The 21,043-nt window shown below is 43.5% G+C and overlaps 1 protein-coding gene across 1 annotated transcript in view; it reads right to left on the reverse strand.

Annotated features, from left to right (window-relative positions):
* Window positions 1-21,043, reverse strand: part of LOC121844409 (CUB and sushi domain-containing protein 3-like) — a gene marked incomplete at its 5' end in the record, with an annotated part of 112,105 nt that overhangs the window by 12,678 nt on the left and 78,384 nt on the right. Inside the window, 2 exons of the mRNA XM_042314440.1 lie at window positions 4,182-4,277; window positions 4,491-4,615. Coding sequence (XP_042170374.1) covers window positions 4,182-4,277; window positions 4,491-4,615 — 221 coding nt within the window. The remainder of the gene's footprint in view (window positions 1-4,181; window positions 4,278-4,490; window positions 4,616-21,043) is intronic.

Here is a 21,043-nt window from a genome sequence, read left to right on the forward strand (position 1 = left end):
GAGACAGTCAATAGGAAAATATCATAAAATACACTACACCAGGGATCACCAACCCTGTTCCTGGAGAGAAACCCTCCTGTAGGTTTTAACTCCAACCCTGTTCCTGGAGAGAGACCCTCCTGTAGGTTTTAACTCCATCCCTGTTCCTGGAGAGATACTGTTTTACGGGCTTTAACTCCAACCCTGTACCTGGAGAGATACCGTTTTACGGGCTTTAACTCCAACCCTGTTCCTGGAGAGAAACCCTCCTGTAGGTTCTAACTCCAACCCTGTTACTGGAGAGAGACCCTCCTGTAGGTTTTAACTCCCACCCTGTTCCTGGAGAGAAACCCTCCTGTAGGTTTTAACTCCAACCCTGTCCCTGGAGAGAAACCCTCCTGTAGGTTTTAACTACAACCCTGTTCCTGGAGAGACACCCTCCTGTAGGTTTTAACTACAACCCTGTTCCTGGAGAGATACTGTTTTACGGGCTTTAACTCCAACCCTGTTCCTGGAGAGATACTGTTTTACGGGCTTTAACTCCAACCCTGTTCCTGGAGAGATACTGTTTTACGGGCTTTAACTCCAACCCTGTTCCTGGAGAGATACTGTTTTACGGGCTTTAACTCCAACCCTGTTCCTGGAGAGATACTGTTTTACGGGCTTTAACTCCAACCCTGTTCCTGGAGAGACACCCTCCTGTAGGTTTTAACTCCAACCCTGTTCCTGGAGAGACACCCTCCTGTAGGTTTTAACTCCAACCCTGTTCCTGGAGAGACACCCTCCTGTAGGTTTTAACTCCAACCCTGTTCCTGGAGAGACACCCTCCTGTAGGTTTTAACTACAACCCTGTTCCTGGAGAGACACCCTCCTGTAGGTTTTAATTCCAAGCCTGTTCCTGGGGAAAGTCCGTCAGGTCTTCGTCATCAGGTGAAGAGTAGAGTCAGTCAGGTCTTCTTCATCAGGTGAAGAGTAGAGTCAGTCAGGTCTTCTTCATCAGGTGAAGACTAGAGTCCGTCAGGTCTTCTTCATCAGGTAAAGACTAGAGTCCGTCAGGTCTTCTTCGTCAGGTAAAGACAATTTAATTTTGCTAGGCAAGTCAGAGGGAGTCAGTCAGGTCTTCTTCATCAGGTAAAGACTATATAATTTTGCTAGGCAAGTCAGAGGGAGTCAGTCACGTCTTCTTCATCAGGTGAAGACTAGAGTCCGTCAGATCTTCTTCATCAGGTAAAGACTATTTAATTTTGCTAGGGGAGTCAGAGGGAGTCAGTCAGGTCTTCTTCATCAGGTAAAGACTATTTCATTTTGCTAGGCGAGTCAGAGGGAGTCAGTCAGGTCTTCGTCATCAGGTAAAGACTATTTAATTTTGCTAGGCAAGTCAGAGGGAGTCAGTCAGGTCTTCTTCATCAGGTAAAGACTATATAATTTTGCTAGGCAAGTCAGAGGGAGTCAGTCAGGTCTTCTTCATCAGGTGAAGACTAGAGTCAGTCAGATCTTCTTCATCAGGTAAAGACTGTATCATTTTGCTAGGCGAGTCAGAGGGAGTCAGTCAGGTCTTCTTCATCAGGTGAAGACTAGAGTCAGTCAGATCTTCTTCATCAGGTAAAGACTATTTCATTTTGCTAGGCGAGTCAGAGGGAGTCAGTCAGGTCTTCTTCATCAGGTAAAGACTATATAATTTTGCTAGGCGAGTCAGAGGGAGTCAGTCAGGTCTTCTTCATCAGGTAAAGACTATTTCATTTTGCTAGGTGAGTCAGAGGGAGTCAGTCAGGTCTTCTTCATCAGGTAAAGACTAATTCATTTTGCTAGGCGAGTCAGAGGGAGTCAGTCAGGTCTTCTTCATCAGGTAAAGACTATTTCATTTTTTGCTAGGCGAGTCAGAGGGAGTCAGTCAGGTCTTTGTCATCAGGTAAAGACTATATCATTTTGCTAGGCGAGTCAGAGGGAGTCAGTCAGGTCTTCGTCATCAGGTAAAGACATCATCAGGTAAAGACTATTTCATTTTGCTAGGGGAGTCAGAGGGAGTCAGTCAGGTCTTCGTCATCAGGTAAAGACTATTTCATTTTGCTAGGCAAGTCAGAGGGAGTCAGTCAGGTCTTCTTCATCAGGTGAAGACTTCTCAGATCTTCTTCATCAGGTAAAGACTATATCATTTTGCTAGGCGAGTCAGAGGGAGTCAGTCAGGTCTTCTTCATCAGGTGAAGACTAGAGTCAGTCAGATCTTCTTCATCAGGTAAAGACTATTTCATTTTGCTAGGCGAGTCAGAGGGAGTCAGTCAGGTCTTCGTCATCAGGTAAAGACTATTTAATTTTGCTAGGCGAGTCAGAGGGAGTCAGTCAGGTCTTCTTCATCAGGTAAAGACTATATCATTTTGCTAGGCGAGTCAGAGGGAGTCAGTCAGGTCTTCTTCATCAGGTAAAGACTATTTCATTTTGCTAGGGGAGTCAGAGGGAGTCAGTCAGGTCTTCTTCATCAGGTAAAGACTATTTCATTTTGCTAGGGGAGTCAGAGGGAGTCAGTCAGGTCTTCTTCATCAGGTAAAGACTATTTCATTTTGCTAGGGAGTCAGAGGGAGTCAGTCAGGTCTTCGTCATCAGGTAAAGACTATTTCATTTTGCTAGGGAGTCAGAGGGAGTCAGTCAGGTCTTCGTCATCAGGTAATTTCCTTGAACTGCACCGTTTGGAGATTCGGATAACCGATAAAGACATTATTTCACATCCATCAGTACTGTGTTCTGATCAGACATTATTATCACATCCATCAGTACTGTGTTCTGATCAGACATTATTATCACATCCATCAGTACTGTGTTCTGATCAGACATTATTATCACATCCATAAGTACTGTGTTCTGATCAGTAAAGACATTATTATCACATCCATAAGTACTGTGTTCTGATCAGACATTATTATCACATCCATAAGTACTGTGTTCTCATCAGGACATTATTATCACATCCATAAGTACTGTGTTCTGATCAGACATTATTCTTCATCCATAAGTACTGTGTTCTGATCAGACATTATTATCACATCCATAAGTACTGTGTTCCTATCAGACATTATTATCACATCCATAAGTACTGTGTTCTGATCAGATATTATTATCAATTCCAAAATGGCAGCTTTTTTACTGAAGGTTCCGATCAGACATTATTATCAATTCCATAAGTACTGTGTTCTGATCAGACATTATTATCGCATCCATAGTCAGTACTGTGTTCTGATCAGACATTATTATCACATCCATAAGTACTGTGTTCTGATCAGACATTATTATCGCATCCATAAGTACTGTGTTCTGATCAGACATTATTATCGCATCCATAAGTACTGTGTTCTGATCAGACATTATTATCACATCCATAAGTACTGTGTTCTGATCAGATATTATTATCAATTCCAAAATGGCAGCTTTTTTACTGAAGGTTCCGATCAGACATTATTATCAATTCCATAAGTACTGTGTTCTGATCAGACATTATTATCACATCCATAAGTACTGTGTTCTGATCAGATATTATTATCAATTCCAAAATGGCAGCTTTTTTACTGAAGGTTCTGATCAGACATTATTATCAATTCCATAAGTACTGTGTTCTGATCAGACATTATTATCACATCCATAAGTACTGTGTTCTGATCAGATATTATTATCAATTCCAAAATGGCAGCTATTTTTACTGAAGGTTCCGATCAGATATTATTATCAATTCCATAAGTACTGTGTTCTGATCAGACATTATTATCAATTCCATAAGTACTGTGTTCTGATCAGACATTATTATCGCATCCATAAGTACTGTGTTCTGATCAGACATTATTATCACATCCATAAGTACTGTGTTCTGATCAGACATTATTATCACATCCATCAGTACTGTGTTCTGATCAGACATTATTATCGCATCCATAAGTACTGTGTTCTGATCAGACATTATTATCACATCCATAAGTACTGTGTTCTGATCAGACATTATTATCACATCCATAAGTACTGTGTTCTATCAGACATTATTATCGCATCCATAAGTACTGTGTTCTGATCAGACATTATTATCACATCCATCAGTACTGTGTTCCGATCAGATATTATTATCAATTCCAAAATGGCAGCTTTTTTACTGAAGGTTCCGATCAGACATTATTATCAATTCCAAAATGGGAGCTTTAAAAGACTAATTCTGGAGGTTGTTTCACCTGAATAGCTGCCAAGCCTTGGCGCGTTGCCATCGACGCCGTCAAAAAGTCCAAGGAGTCCCAGTTGTGTTCCGTGGCAAAAGTTATGACCTGGATCTGAAGAAAGGAACAAAGAAATACATTTAAGAGTAAAAAAAAAAAGAAGAAATATCTAAGTTGAATAAAACAGTTGCTTCATCAATAATGGGATACATTTTTAGCAAATTCCCATTTTAAGATAGAATTCCATGAAAGTTTCATTCTTAAACCCTTTTAACTATCAACACTTTCCAACATTATATTCATAACGTTTCATGCTGCATCTCTCACTTGGATGCCTGCTCCCTCCGGCACAGAGACCTTCCAGATACAGTTGAGATAGTTGGCGTAGGGCTCTGGGTAACCAGGAGAAAGGATGGTCCCCTTACGAGATGTCAGCAGTCCTCCACAGGGAACTGCACAGGGTGAGTGAAGAGAGAGACAAGTCACCCAGAGGAGACCAGGGTGAGAGAAGAGAGAGACAAGTCACCCAGAGGAGACCAGGGTGAGAGAAGAGAGAGACAAGTCACCCAGAGGAGACCAGGGTGAGAGAAGAGAGAGACAAGTCACCCAGAGGAGACCAGGGTGAGAGAAGAGAGAGACAAGTCACCCAGAGGAGACCAGGGTGAGAGAAGAGAGAGACAAGTCACCCAGACACCAAGAGTAGAGAAGAGAGAGACAAGTCACCCAGACACCAAGAGTAGAGAAGAGAGAGACAAGTCACCCAGAGACCAGGGTGAGAGAAGAGAGAGACAAGTCACCCAGACACCAAGAGTAGAGAAGAGAGAGACAAGTCACCCAGAGGAGACCAGGGTGAGAGAAGAGAGAGACAAGTCACCCAGAGGAGACCAGGGTGAGAGAAGAGAGAGACAAGTCACCCAGAGGAGACCAGGGTGAGAGAAGAGAGAGACAAGTCACCCAGACACCAAGAGTAGAGAAGAGAGAGACAAGTCACCCAGAGGAGACCAGGGTGAGAGAAGAAAGAGACAAGTCACCCAGACACCAAGAGTAGAGAAGAGAGAGAGAAGTCACCCAGACACCAAGAGTAGGGAAGAGAGAGACAAGTCACCCAGAGGAGACCAGGGTGAGAGAAGAGAGAGACAAGTCACCCAGAGGAGACCAGGGTGAGAGAAGAGAGAGACAAGTCACCCAGACACCAAGAGTAGAGAAGAGAGAGACAAGTCACCCAGAGGAGACCAGGGTGAGAGAAGAGAGAGACAAGTCACCCAGACACCAAGAGTAGAGAAGAGAGAGACAAGTCACCCAGACACCAAGAGTAGAGAAGAGAGAGACAAGTCACCCAGAGACCAGGGTGAGAGAAGAGAGAGACAAGTCACCCAGACACCAAGAGTAGAGAAGAGAGAGACAAGTCACCCAGAGGAGCCCAGGGTGTCTCCTATTCCATCACTATGGATCCCAGGGTGTCTCCTATTCCATCACTATGGAGACCAGGGTGTCTCCTATTCCATCACTATGGAGCCCAGGGTGTCTCCTATTCCATCACTATGGAGCCCAGGGTGTCTCCTATTCCATCACTATGGAGCCCAGGGTGTCTCCTATTCCATCACTATGGAGCCCATGGTGTCTCCTATTCCATCACTATGGAGCCCAGGGTGTCTCCTATTCCATCACTATGGAGCCCAGGGTGTCTCCTATTCCATCACTATGGAGCCCAGGGTGTCTCCTATTCCATCACTATGGAGCCCAGGGTGTCTCCTATTCCATCACTATGGAGCCCAGGGTGTCTCCTATTCCATCACTATGGAGCCCAGGGTGTCTCCTATTCCATCACTATGGAGCCCATGTCTCCTATTCCATCACTATGGAGCCCAGGGTGTCTCCTATTCCATCACTATGGAGCCCAGGGTGTCTCCTATTCCATCACTATGGAGCCCAGGGTGTCTCCTATTCCATCACTATGGAGCCCAGGGTGTCTCCTATTCCATCACTATGGAGCCCAGGGTGTCTCCTATTACATCACTATGGAGCCCAGGGTGTCTCCTACTCCATCACTATGGAGACCAAGGTGTCTCCTATTACATCACCATGGAGACCAGGGTTCATCCATGCATTCCTCCATCTCATCATCATCTATCCATGGGGCTTCATCCATCCATTTATCCCTCATCTGTCCATCATCCATTCCCCCATCCACCTGTTGTTCTTCATTGGTTTATGGATGGTTACTCATCCATACGTCCCTCATCTGTCCATCATCCATTCATGGGTTTCATCCATCTATCATTTGTGATCCGTTCACCCCAGCCCTTCTGATTACTGTTGATCTCCTGCTGGTTCCAGGGGTTTCATTATAAACCTCATTGGACCACAACCGATTACTGTTGATCTCCTGCTGGTCCCAGGGTTTCATTATAAACCTCATAGGACCACAACCGATTACTGTTGATCTCCTGCTGGTCCCAGTGGCTTCATTATAAACCTCATTGGACCACAACCGATTACTGTAGATCTCCTGCTGGTCCCAGTGGCTTCATTATAAACCTCATAGGACTACAACCGATTACTGTAGATCTCCTTCTGGTCCCAGTGGCTTCATTATAAACCTCATAGGACCACAACCGATTACTGTTGATCTCCTGCTGGTCCCAGTGGCTTCATTATAAACCTCATAGGACCACAACCGATTACTGTTGATCTCCTGCTGGTCCCAGTGGCTTCATTATAAACCTCATAGGACCACAACCGATTACTGTTGATCTCCTGCTGGTCCCAGTGGCTTCATTATAAACCTCATAGGACCACAACCGATTACTGTAGATCTCCTGCTGGTCCCAGTGGCTTCATTATAAACCTCATAGGACCACAACCGATTACTGTTGATCTCCTGCTGGTCCCAGTGGCTTCATTATAAACCTCATAGGACCACAACCGATTACTGTAGATCTCCTGCTGGTCCCAGTGGCTTCATTATAAACCTCATAGGACCACAACCGATTACTGTTGATCTCCTGCTGGTCCCAGTGGCTTCATTATAAACCTCATAGGACCACAACCGATTACTGTAGATCTCCTGCTGGTCCCAGTGGCTTCATTATAAACCTCATAGGACCACAACCGATTACTGTAGATCTCCTGCTGGTCCCAGTGGCTTCATTATAAACCTCATAGGACCACAACCGATTACTGTAGATCTAATCAAATCAAATCAAATCAAATCCAAATCAAATTTTATTTATCACATACACATGGTTAGCAGATGTTAATGACCACAAGCGAAATGCTTGTGCTTCTAGTTCCGACAATGCAGTAATAACCCAAGTAATCTAACTAACAATTCCATAAAAAAACTACTGTCATACACAGTGTAAGGGGATAAAGAATATGTACATAAGGATATTGAATGAGTGATGGTACAGTGGCAGCATAGGCAAATACAGTAGATGATATCGAGTACAGTATATCATCCTGAGATGTATGTCCCAGTGGCATAGTTAAAGTGGCTAGTGATACATGTATTACATAAGGATCTCCTGATATGGTACAGTATCAACGTATCATATGAGATGAACAATGTAGGTAAGTAACATTATATAAGGTAGCATTGTTTAAAGTGGCTAGTGATATATTTACATCATTTCCCATCAATTCCCATGATTAAAGTGGCTGGAGTAGAGTCAGTGTCATTGACAGTGTGTTGGCAGTAGCCACTCAATGTTAGTGGTGGCTGTTTAACAGTCTGATGGCCTTGAGATAGAAGCTGTTTTCAGTCTCTCGGTCCCAGCTTTGATGCACCATTATAAACCTTCTGGATGGACCGGGGTGAACAGGCAGTGGCTCGGGTGGCTGATGTCCTTGATGATCTTTATGGCCTCCTAGCATCGGGTGGTGGTGTCCTGGAGGGTGTAGTTTCCCCGGTGATCCCAGTGCAGACCTCACTAAACCTCTGGAGAGCCTTACGGTTGAGGGCGGTGAGTTGCCATACCAGGCGGTGATACAGCCCGCCGGGATGCTCTCGATTGTGCATCTGTAGAAGTTTGTGAGTGCTTTTGGTGACAAGCCGCATTTCTTCTGCCTCCTGATCTCCTGCTGGTCCCAGATGCTGTCTGTGTGAGTGGACCAATTCAGTTTGTCTGTGATGTGTATGCCGAGGAACTTAAAACTTGCTACCCTCTCCACTACTGTTCCATCGATGTGGATGGGGGTGTTCCCTCTGCTGTTTCCTGAAGTCCACAATCATCTCCTTAGTTTTCCTGCGTTGGAGTGTGGGTTATTTTATACACCACACTAGGGCCCAACCACCTCCTCCCTGTAGGCCCCTGGCTTCGTTGTTATAATCAAGCCTACCACTGTTGTGTCGTCCACAAACTTGATGATTGAGTTGGAGATCGTGCTGGCCACGCAGTCGTTATAAACAGGAGAGGGCCAGAACGCACCCTTGTGGGGCCCCAGTGTTGAGGATCAGCGGGGAGGAGGTGTTCATGCCTACCCTCACCACCTGGGGGCGGCCCGTCAGGAAGATCTCCTGCTGGTCCCAGGGGTTTCATTATAAACCTCATCGGACCACAACCGATTACTGTTGATCTCCTGCTGGTCCCAGTGGCTTCATTATAAACCTCATAGGACCACAACCGATTACTGTAGATCTCCTGCTGGTCCCAGTGGCTTCATTATAAACCTCATAGGACCATAACGGATTACTGTTGATCTCCTGCTGGTCCCAGGAGTTTCATTATAAACCTCATAGGACCACAACCGATTACTGTAGATCTCCTGCTGGTCCCAGTGGCTTCATTATAAACCTCATAGGACCATAACCGATTACTGTTGATCTCCTGCTGGTCCCAGTGGCTTCATTATAAACCTCATAGGACCATAACAGATTACAGTTGATCTCCTGCTGGTCCCAGGAGTTTCATTATAAACCTCATAGGACCACAACCGATTACTGTAGATCTCCTGCTGGTCCCAGTGGCTTCATTATAAACCTCATAGGACCATAACCGATTACTGTTGATCTCCTGCTGGTCCCAGTGGCTTCATTATAAACCTCATAGGACCATAACAGATTACAGTTGATCTCCTGCTGGTCCCAGGAGTTTCATTATAAACTCATAGGACCACAACCGATTACTGTAGATCTCCTGCTGGTCCCAGTGGCTTCATTATAAACCTCATAGGACCACAACCGATTACTGTTGATCTCCTGCTGGTCCCAGTGGCTTCATTATAAACCTCATAGGACCACAACCGATTACTGTAGATCTCCTGCTGGTCCCAGTGGCTTCATTATAAACCTCATAGGACCACAACCGATTACTGTTGATCTCCTGCTGGTCCCAGTGGCTTCATTATAAACCTCATAGGACCACAACCGATTACTGTTGATCTCCTGCTGGTCCCAGTGGCTTCATTATAAACCTCATAGGACCACAACCGATTACTGTTGATCTCCTGCTGGTCCCAGTGGCTTCATTATAAACCTCATAGGACCACAACCGATTACTGTAGATCTCCTTCTGGTCCCAGTGGCTTCATTATAAACCTCATAGGACCACAACCGATTACTGTAGATCTCCTGCTGGTCCCAGTGGCTTCATTATAAACCTCATAGGACCACAACCAATTATTACTGTAGATCTCCTGCTGGTCCCAGTGGCTTCATTATAAACCTCATAGGACCACAACCGATTACTGTAGATCTCCTTCTGGTCCCAGTGGCTTCATTATAAACCTCATAGGACCACAACCGATTACTGTAGATCTCCTGCTGGTCCCAGTGGCTTCATTATAAACCTCATAGGACCACAACCAATTACTGTAGATCTCCTGCTGGTCCCAGGGTTTCATTATAAACCTCATAGGACCACAACCGATTACTGTTGATCTCCTGCTGGTCCCAGTGGCTTCATTATAAACCTCATAGGACCACAACCGATTACTGTAGATCTCCTGCTGGTCCCAGTGGCTTCATTATAAACCTCATAGGACCACAACCGATTACTGTAGATCTCCTGCTGGTCCCAGTGGCTTCATTATAAACCTCATAGGACCACAACCGATTACTGTAGATCTCCTGCTGGTCCCAGTGGCTTCATTATAAACCTCATAGGACCACAACCGATTACTGTTGATCTCCTGCTGGTCCCAGTGGCTTCATTATAAACCTCATAGGACCACAACCGATTACTGTAGATCTCCTGCTGGTCCCAGTGGCTTCATTATAAACCTCATAGGACCACAACCGATTACTGTAGATCTCCTGCTGGTCCCAGTGGCTTCATTATAAACCTCATAGGACCATAACGGATTACTGTTGATCTCCTGCTGGTCCCAGGAGTTTCATTATAAACCTCATAGGACCACAACCGATTACTGTAGATCTCCTGCTGGTCCCAGTGGCTTCATTATAAACCTCATAGGACCACAACCGATTACTGTAGATCTCCTGCTGGTCCCAGTGGCTTCATTATAAACCTCATAGGACCATAACGGATTACTGTTGATCTCCTGCTGGTCCCAGGAGTTTCATTATAAACCTCATAGGACCATAACCGATTACTGTTGATCTCCTGCTGGTTCCAAGCCATAGGCTCTCCAATATCCACATTGCAATGTATTGGGCATTCAAAGTGATTTGCTAGTGTGGATATAGGAACGTAGCAATATACTTTACAGCAGAGATCAAAGCATGTCAGGTACCACTTCTACATGAATATTTGAAAGTCCGCTACTGCACATTACATTATGAACAGCTGTAAGGCCTCGTGTAGTTCAAACAGACATCCATCAGCCACGGAATAAAAAACAAAAACGATATACTATTTTTCATCTGAAAGAATACAATGTGTTGCTTTAGAGAGATAACTCAAATCCCAGCAGTTGTTCTGTTGTCTATTGTCACCAGTTGCTTACTCATTTCATTTCATGACAGATATCAGAATAACAGGGACTAATGATAATGACATTTTACTCTCCGTTCAACAACGGAACACATGATGATCTCACGGGAATGTTCCCTGAACATAAATGACTCAACAATGGAACACGTGATGATGTCATGGGAATGTTCCCTGAATAGAAATGACTCAACAATGGAACACGTGATGATGTCATGGGAATGTTCCCTGAATAAAAATGACCCAACAATGGAACACATGACGATGTCAATATAAATGACTCTTCCATCAGATCCAGGATAAGAGAGGAGAGAAACAAGGTGGATCTTTTGTTTCCCTGTGTAGGAGGTCAATACTGCCTGGTTGATCCCTGTGTAGGAGGTCAATACTGCCTGGTTGATCCCTGTGTAGGAGGTCAATACTGCCTGGTTGATCCCTGTGTATGAGGTCAATACTGCCTGGTTGATCCCTGTGTAGGAGGTCAATACTGCCTGGTTGATCCCTGTGTAGGAGGTCAATACTGCCTGGTTGATCCCTGTGTAGGAGGTCAATACTGCCTGGTTGGTCCCTGTGTAGGAGGTCAATACTGCCTGGTTGATCCCTGTGTATGAGGTCAATACTGCCTGGTTGATCCCTGTGTAGGAGGTCAATACTGCCTGGTTGGTCCCTGTGTAGGAGGTCAATACTGCCTGGTTGATCCCTGTGTAGGAGGTCAATACTGCCTGGTTGATCCCTGTGTCGGAGGTCAAAACTGCCTGGTTGAATGTTTGCCTGCTGTTGAATTCACCAGCTAACCTCAGTGGAGAGCAGAGCTGTCAAAACCCACAGGAAACCCACAGGGAAGCTCACAGGGAAACCCACAGGAAACCCATAGGGAAACTCATAGGGAAACTCACAGGGAAATAGGGAAACCCACAGGGAAACCCATAGGGAAACTCACAGGGCTCTGGTCAGAAGCAGTGCACTACATAGGGAATAGGGTGCCGTTTGAGATGCCTCCTTCAGTCATAAACAACCTGATGCCTGTCTGCCAAGGACAAACAGGGGTAGTCAACAGACAACCAGCCTGTATCTACCCCACCAAGGACGAACAGGGGTAGTCAACAGACAACCAGCCTGTATCTACCACACCAGGACGAACAGGGGTAGTCAACAGACAACCAGCCTGTATCTACCACACCAAGGACAAACAGGAGTAGTCTACAGACAACCACTGAGTTGTCTACAGCCTGTATCTACCACACCAAGAACGAACAGGAGTCAATCACAGTCAATCACAGGAGTCTACAGTCAATCACGGACTACAGGAAGAAACCCAGCCCAGTCACGGACCAGGATGTCTTGCTCCCAGGCAGACTAAATAACTTTTTGCCCGCTTTGAGGACAATACAGTGCCACTGACACGGCCTGCAACGGAAACATGCGGTCTCTCCTTCACTGCAGCCGAAGTGAGTAAGACATTTAAACGTGTTATCCCTCGCAAGGCTGCAGGCCCAGACGGCATCCCCAGCCGCGCCCTCAGAGCATGCGCAGACCAGCTGGCCGGTGTGTTTACGGACATATTCAATCAATCCCTATACCAGTCTGCTGTTCCCACATGCTTCAAGAGGGCCACCATTGTTCCTGTTCCCAAGAAAGCTAAGGTAACTGAGCTAAACGACTACCGCCCGTAGCACTCACATCCGTCATCATGAAGTGCTTTGAGAGGACTAGTCAAGGACCATATCACCTCCACCCTACCTGACACCCTTGACCCACTCCAATTTGCTTACCGCCCAAATAGGTCCACAGACGATGCAATCTCAACCACACTGCACACTGCCCTAACCCATCTGGACAAGAGGAATACCTATGTGAGAATGCTGTTCATCGACTACAGCTCGGCATTCAACACCATAGTACCTCCAAGCTCGTCATCAAGCTCGAGACCCTGGGTCTCGACCCCGCCCTGTGCAACTGGGTACTGGACTTCCTGCCTGGGCTACCCCCAGGTGGTGAGGGTAGGCAACAACATCTCCTCCCTGCTGATCCTCAACACTGGGGCCCCACAAGGGTAGTTCTGAGCCCTCTCCTGTACTCCCTGTTCACCCACGACTGCGTGGCCATGCAAGCCTCCAACTCAATCATCAAGTTTGCGGACGACACAACAGTGGTAGGCTTGATCACCAACAACGACGAGACGGCCTACAGGGAGGAGGTGAGGGCCCTCGGAGTGTGGTGTCAGGAAAATAACCTCACACTCAACGTCAACAAAACTAAGGAGATGATTGTGGACTTCAGGAAACAGCAGAGGGAACACCCCCCATCCACATCGATGGAACAGTAGTGGAGAGGGTAGCAAGTTTTAAGTTCCTCGGCATACACATCACAGACAAACTGAATTGGTCCACTCACACAGACAGCATCGTGAGGAAGGCGCAGCAGCGCCTCTTCAACCTCAGGAGGCTGAAGAAATTCGGCTTGTCACCAAAAGCACTCACAAACTTCTACAGATGCACAATCGAGAGCATCCTGGCGGGCTGTATCACCGCCTGGTATGGCAACTGCACCGCCCTCAACCGTAAGGCTCTCCAGAGGGTAGTGAGGTCTGCACAACGCATCACCGGGGCAAACTACCTGCCCTCCAGGACACCTACACCACCCGATGCTACAGGAAGGCCATAAAGATCATCAAGGACATCAACCACCCGAGCCACTGCCTGTTCACCCCGCTGCCATCCAGAAGGCGAGGTCAGTACAGGTGCATCAAAGCTGGGACCGAGAGACTGAAAAACAGCTTCTATCTCAAGGCCATCAGACTGTTAAACAGCCACCACTAACATTGAGTGGCTACTGCCAACACACTGTCAATGACACTGACTCTACTCCAGCCACTTTAATCATGGGAATTGATGGGAAATGATGTAAATATATCACTAGCCACTTTAAACAATGCTACCTTATATAATGTTACTTACCCTACATTGTTCATCTCATATGCATACGTTGATACTGTACTCTATATCATCGACGGCATCCTTATGTAATACATGTATCACTAGCCACTTTAACTATGCCACTTGGTTTACATACTTATCTCATATGTATATACTGTACTCAATATCATCTACTGTATCTTGCCTATGCTGCTCTGTACCATCACTCATTCATATATCCTTATGTACATATTCTTTATCCCCTTACACTGTGTATGACAGTAGTTTTTTTTGGAATTGTTAGTTAGATTACTTGCTCGTTATTACTGCATTGTCGGAACTAGAAGCACAAGCATTTCGCTACACTCGCATTAACATCTGCTAACCATGTGTATGTGACAAATAAAATTTGATTTGATTTGATTTGATATCTACCACACCAAGGACGAACAGGGGTAGTCTACAGACAACCAGCCTGTATCTACCACACCAAGGACGACCAGAGGTAGTCAACAGACAACCAGCCTGTATCTACCCCACCAAGGACGAACAGGGGTAGTCTACAGACAACCACTGAGTTGTCTACATACAGCCTGTATCTACCACACCAAGAACGAACAGGAGTAGTCAACAGACAACCAGCCTGTATCTACCCCACCAAGGACGAACAGGAGTAGTCTACAGACAACCACTGAGTTGTCTACAACCAGCCTGTATCTACCACACCAAGGACAAACAGGGGTAGTCTACAGACAACCAGCCTGTATCTACCACACCAAGGATGAACAGGAGTAGTCAACAGACAACCAGCCTGTATCTACCACACCAAGGACGAACAGGGGTAGTCTAAACACAACCAGCCTGTATCTACCACACCAAGGACGAACAGGAGTAGTCTACAGACAACCACTGAGTTGTCTACAGCTTGTATCTACTACAACAACCAGTCAGGACTGTACAGAGGACAGTATATAAACCCACGACATGATTTCTCCTGCCTCAGTGTGTCGTTGAGCCATGCTGCATGTAGGAGCTCACATATCTAATTATTGGCCCCTAATCCAGTTCACTGCAATTTCAAACTCATCAATATTTTACAGATGATGTCCTCTTCACTACTCCCACGCAGAGACAGACACCGTGACAAATTCACAGAAAGCGACTTCGCTATTCATCTCCTCACTCCTCAGGTGAAGCAGACTTGGTGATGATGCCTGTCTCTTCCTGTGCTACATACAACTCTCAATCTCTGCCATAACAATGCTACTTAATATGTTTACATACCCTACATTATTTATCTCATATGCATACGTATATACTGTACTCTATATCATCTACTGCATCTTTATGTAATACATGTATCACTAGCCACTTTAAACTATGCCACTTTGTTTACATACTTATCTCATATGTATATACTGTACTCTATATCATCTACTGCATCTTTATGTAATACATGTATCACTAGCCACTTTAAACTATGCCACTTTGTTTACATACTCATCTCATATGTATATACTGTACTCGATACCATCTACTGCATCTTGCCTATGCCGCTCTGTACCATCACTCATTCATATATCTTTATGTACATATTCTATATCCCTTTACACTTGTGTGTATAAGACAGTAGTTTTTTTGTTGGAATTGTTAGCTATATTACTTGTTGGATTATTACTGCATTGTGAACTAGAAGCACAAGCATTTCGCTACATTAGCATTAACATCTGCTAACCATGTGACCATTAACATCTGCTAACCATGTGACCAATAACATCTGCTAACCATGTGACCAATAACATCTGCTAACCATGTGACCATTAACATCTGCTAACCATGTGACCATTAACATCTGCTAACCATGTGACCATTAACATCTGCTAACCATGTGACCATTAACATCTGTTAACCATGTGACCAATAACATCTGCTAACCATGTGACCATTAACATCTGTTAACCATGTGACCATTAACATCTGCTAACCATGTGACCAATAACATCTGCTAACCATGTGACCAATAACATCTGCTAACCGTGTGACCATTAACATCTGCTAACCATGTGACCAATAACATCTGCTAACCATGTGACCAATAACATCTGCTAACCATGTGACCAATAACATCTGCTAACCATGTGACCAATAACATCTGCTAACCATGTGACCCATAACATTTGATTTGATTTGATTTGATAATCACTATATACCTGCATCCCAAATGGAACCCTATTCCCTACATACAGGTGTAGGATCTTAATTTGATCCTCCTGGTGTTGCAAGAAATGTGAGTGCATTCTAGATTCTAAAAGGTTTCTAATGTTTGTAATTTCCACTTAAAACATGTAGACTTTATCAAACCCCTACAACAAAAAAAAGTTAATTCATTATAATCCATATAATAATTAAACATTTCCTGTTGCTGCAGGATTATTTACCTGCTGTGAGAAACGGGGTCAAATTAAGCTCCTGCATCTGTGTAGAGCTGGGACTATAAACCAACAATGATTGCCACTGACCAAACTGATCACTTATTGTGGACATTTGCTGATATCCTTCATTTTACAATAAACAACCTACAGGGTTTTACTAGAGAAATGTTCCGTTTGAAATGAAATACATTTGCTAATGTTTGATTGTCAATGGGACAATTGATAGCTACAACATTCAGAGTAGTAGAAATAATATGGGTAATATCAAACATAACTATGCTGCACATATAAGTTCTTAACTTATCATTCCATTTATTGTTATTGTTATAATTCAGTCCATTTATCACAATATGCCTGCAGCATACCACCCTGCATACCACTGCTGGCTTGCTTCTGAAGCTAAGCAGTGTTAGTCCTGGTCAGTTCCTGAATGGGAGACCAGATGCTGCTGGAAGTGGTGTTGGAGGGCCAGTAGGAGGTGCTCTTTCCTCTGGTCTAAAAAAATGATCCCAATGCCCCAGGGCAGTGATTGGGGACACTGCCCTGTGTAGGTGTGCTGTCTTTCGGATGGGATGATAAATGGGTGTCCTGACTCTCTGAGGTCATTAAAGATCCCATGGCACTTATCGTAAGAGTAGGGGTGTTAACCCTGGTGTCCTGGCTAAATTCCCAATCTGGCCCTCAAACCATCACAGTCACCTAATAAGCCCCAGTTTACAATTGGCTCATTCATCCCCCTCCTCTCCCCTGTAACTATTCCCCAGGTCGTTGCTGTAAATGAGAATGTGTTCTCAGTCAATTTACCTGGTAAAATAACGGATAAAAAAGAAGGATGTTTGTCGATATCGCCCAGCTCTAATCTGTAGTGCACTGCGTTTGAACAGAGCCCTTACGTCACTTTGTGCACTTAATAGGGAATAGGGTGCAGCCTTCATCACTATAGGTACCTTTCAGCACGTCTTGTCTCACATCCTTTGGGTGCATGCAGCCTTCATCACTATACCCTTCAGCACATCCTTTGACAGATGACATGTTAAACCTTCAATGAAGAGATGAATATTAACACGAGCACCAGTTGAAGTACATTCATATGTATGAGCCTATATCCAGTTTGTAATGAGGGTTTGATATTCACTTATTTAGCTACTTGTCCTTTTTTACATACTTGTAGGATGCAAGGAACCACGTTACACAATAAAATGCATTACTATGTTTTTACCGTGGAGAATCAGACAGAAATGTAGGCTATACTCTCTGCCTTATTGGCTTCTTTCATACCTCCTGTCTCAAAATACAACACTGCCCCTTTAAGGCTCTCCTGGAGGATGATTGGCCACCCTTGGTAGCCTATAGAATAATTCCCATCCAGGGCTTGAAATGAAGGGTGTCCAGTCGTCCCTGGAGACGGTGGAAAACATATCCACAGTTAAAAACAGACTCTGGGACAGTTCTAAGACGACAGATTCCAAATTGATACCGATTGATGTTCTGGTGTCGTTTGGTCAATTTAAAGTATTGATTTGTGGATTTATTTGTGGATGAATGAAACAGTTTTTTTTTTTTTCAGGGTGAATTGTGATGTTTTATTTGTGCTTACCATGATTGTGTGTTTGTATCCTAATGTAGATATACAGTTGAAGTCTTAGTTTACATAAACTTAGGTTGGAGTCATTAAAACTCATTTTTCAACCACTCCACATATTTCTTTAGTTATTTTTTACCTTTATATAACCAGGCAAGTCAGTTAAGAACAAATTCTTATTTTCAATGAGGGCCTAGGAACAGTGGGTTAACTGCCTGTTCAGGGACAGAATGACAGATTTGTACTTTGTCAGCTCGGGGTTTGAACTCGCAACCTTCCGGTTATTAGTCCAACGCTCTAACCACTAGGCTATGCTGCAACCTATAGTTTTGGCAAGTCTGTTAGTACATCTACTTTGTGCATGACAAGTCATTTTTCCAACAATTGTTTACAGACAGATTATTTAACTTATAATTCACTGTATCACAATTCCAGAGGGTCAGAAGTTTACGTACACTATGTTGACTGTGCCTTTATACAGCTTGGAAAATTCCAGAAAGTGATGTCATGTCCTATATTGACATAACCTGAATGGCTGCTCAGCAAGGAAGAAGTCACTGCTCCAAAACAGCCATAAAAAAGCCAGACTACAGTTTGCAACTGCAAATGGGGACAAAGATCGTATGTTTGGAGAAATGTCCTCTGGTCTGATGAAATAAAAATAGAACTGTTTGGCCATAATGACCATCGTTATGTTTGGAGGAAAAAGGGGGAGTCTTGCATCGTGAAGCATGGTGGTGGCAGCATCATGTTGTGGGGGTGCTTTGCTGCAGGAGGGACTGGTGCACTTCACAAAATAGATGGCAGAAGTGGATTTATTGGATTAATTGAAACAGCATCTCAAGACATCAGGCAGGACGTTGAAGCTTTGTCGCAAATGGGTCTTCCAAATGGACAATGACCCAAAGCACACTTCCAAAGTTGTGGCAAAATGGCTTAAGGACAAAAAAGGTATTGTAGTGGCCATCACAAAGCCCTGACCTCAATCCAATAGAAAATTTGCGGGTTGAACTGAAAAGCATTGGAAGCTTGTGGAAGGAAACTCTTGACCCAAGTTAAACTATTTAAAGGCAATGCTACCAAATACTAATTGAGTGTATGTAAACTTCTGACCAACTGGGAATGTGATGAAAGAAATCAAAGCTGAAATAAATCATTCTGTCTACTATTATTCTGACATTTCATATTCTCTAAATAAAGTGATGATCCTAACTGACCTAAAACAAGGACTTTTTACTAGGATTAAATGTCAGGAATTGTGAAAAACTCAGTTTAAATGTATTTCGCTAAGGTGCATGTAAACTTCCGACTTTATATACAGTATATATCTATGTATTGTGTTTAATGTGTGTTTTAAATTGTATATAGTATATTGTGAAAATAAATCAATATGAAATACAACCACTGCATGTTATTATTATTATTTTTAAAGCAATGAGGCTGATGCAACAGAACAGGCAGTTTAGCTTAAAAAATTGATAATGTTTTATTTCTATATATAATCAGCTCAACAATGCTCACATGGCTGAAGGCTACGAACAAATGTTCCAAAATGTAATTAGAGAGGGAAAAAACGTTGTCAAAGGCGCACAGCAAACAAAGATGGTTTAAAGTGACAGATCAACTAGCATGGGTTGCTAATATTGCTAGAATTTTCATCAACTAGCATGGGTTGCTAATATGACTAGGAGTATCATCAACTAGCATGGGATGCTAATATGACTAGGATTATCATCAACTAGCATGGGATGCTAATATGACTAGGATTATCATCAACTAGCATGGGTTGCTAATATGACTAGGATTATCATCAACTAGCATGGGATGCTAATATGACTAGGATTATCAACTAGCATGGGATGCTAATATGACTAGGATTATCATCAACTAGCATGGGTTGCTAATATGACTAGGATTATCATCAACTAGCATGGGGTGCTAATATGACTAGGATTATCATCAACTAGCATGGGATGCTAATATGACTAGGATTATCACCAACTAGCATGTGTTGCTAATAACACCAAGATTATCATCAACTAGCATGGATTACTAATATGACTAGGATTATCATCAACTAGCATGGGATGCTAATATGACGAGGATTATCATCAACTAGCATGGGATGCTAATATGACTAGGATTATCACCAACTAGCATGGGTTGCTAATAACGCCAAGATTATCATCAACTAGCATGGATTGCTAATATGACTAGGATTATCATCAACTAGCATGGGTTGCTAATATGACTAGAAGTATCATCAACTAGCATGGGTTGCTAATATGACTAGTATTATCATCAACTAGCATGGGATGCTAATATAACTAGGATTATCATCAACTAGCATGGGTTGCTAATATGACTAGGATTATCAACAACTAGCATGGGATGCTAATATAACTAGGATTATCATCAACTAGCATGGGTTGCTAATATGACTAGGATTATCATCAACTAGCATGGGATGCTAATATGACTAGTATTATCATCAACTAGCATGGGTTGCTAATATGACTAGGATTATCATCAACTAGCATGGGATGCTAATATGACGAGGATTATCATCAACTAGCATGGGATGCTAATATGACTAGAAGTATCATCAACTAGCATGGGTTGCTAATATGACTAGGATTATCATCAACTAGCATGGGTTGCTAGTATGACTAGTATTATCATCAACTAGCATGGATTGCTAATATGACTAGGATTATCATCAACTAGCATGGGATGCTAATATGACTAGGAGTATCATCAACTAGCATGGGATGCTAATATGACTAGGATTATCAACAACTAGCATGGGGTGCTAATATGACTAGGATTATCAACAACTAGCATGGGATGCTAATATGACTAGGATTATCATCAACTAGCATGGGATGCTAATATGACTAGGATTATCATCAACTAGCATGGGTTGCTAATATGACTAGGAGTATCATCAACTAGCATGGGATGCTAATATGACTAGGATTATCATCAACTAGCATGGGATGCTAATATGATTAGGATTATCATCAACTAGCATGGGATGCTAATATGACTAGGATTA

This window comes from Oncorhynchus tshawytscha, unplaced genomic scaffold (assembly GCF_018296145.1).
Source record: "Oncorhynchus tshawytscha isolate Ot180627B unplaced genomic scaffold, Otsh_v2.0 Un_contig_5184_pilon_pilon, whole genome shotgun sequence".
In the NCBI taxonomy this organism is placed as follows: Eukaryota; Metazoa; Chordata; class Actinopteri; order Salmoniformes; family Salmonidae; genus Oncorhynchus; species Oncorhynchus tshawytscha.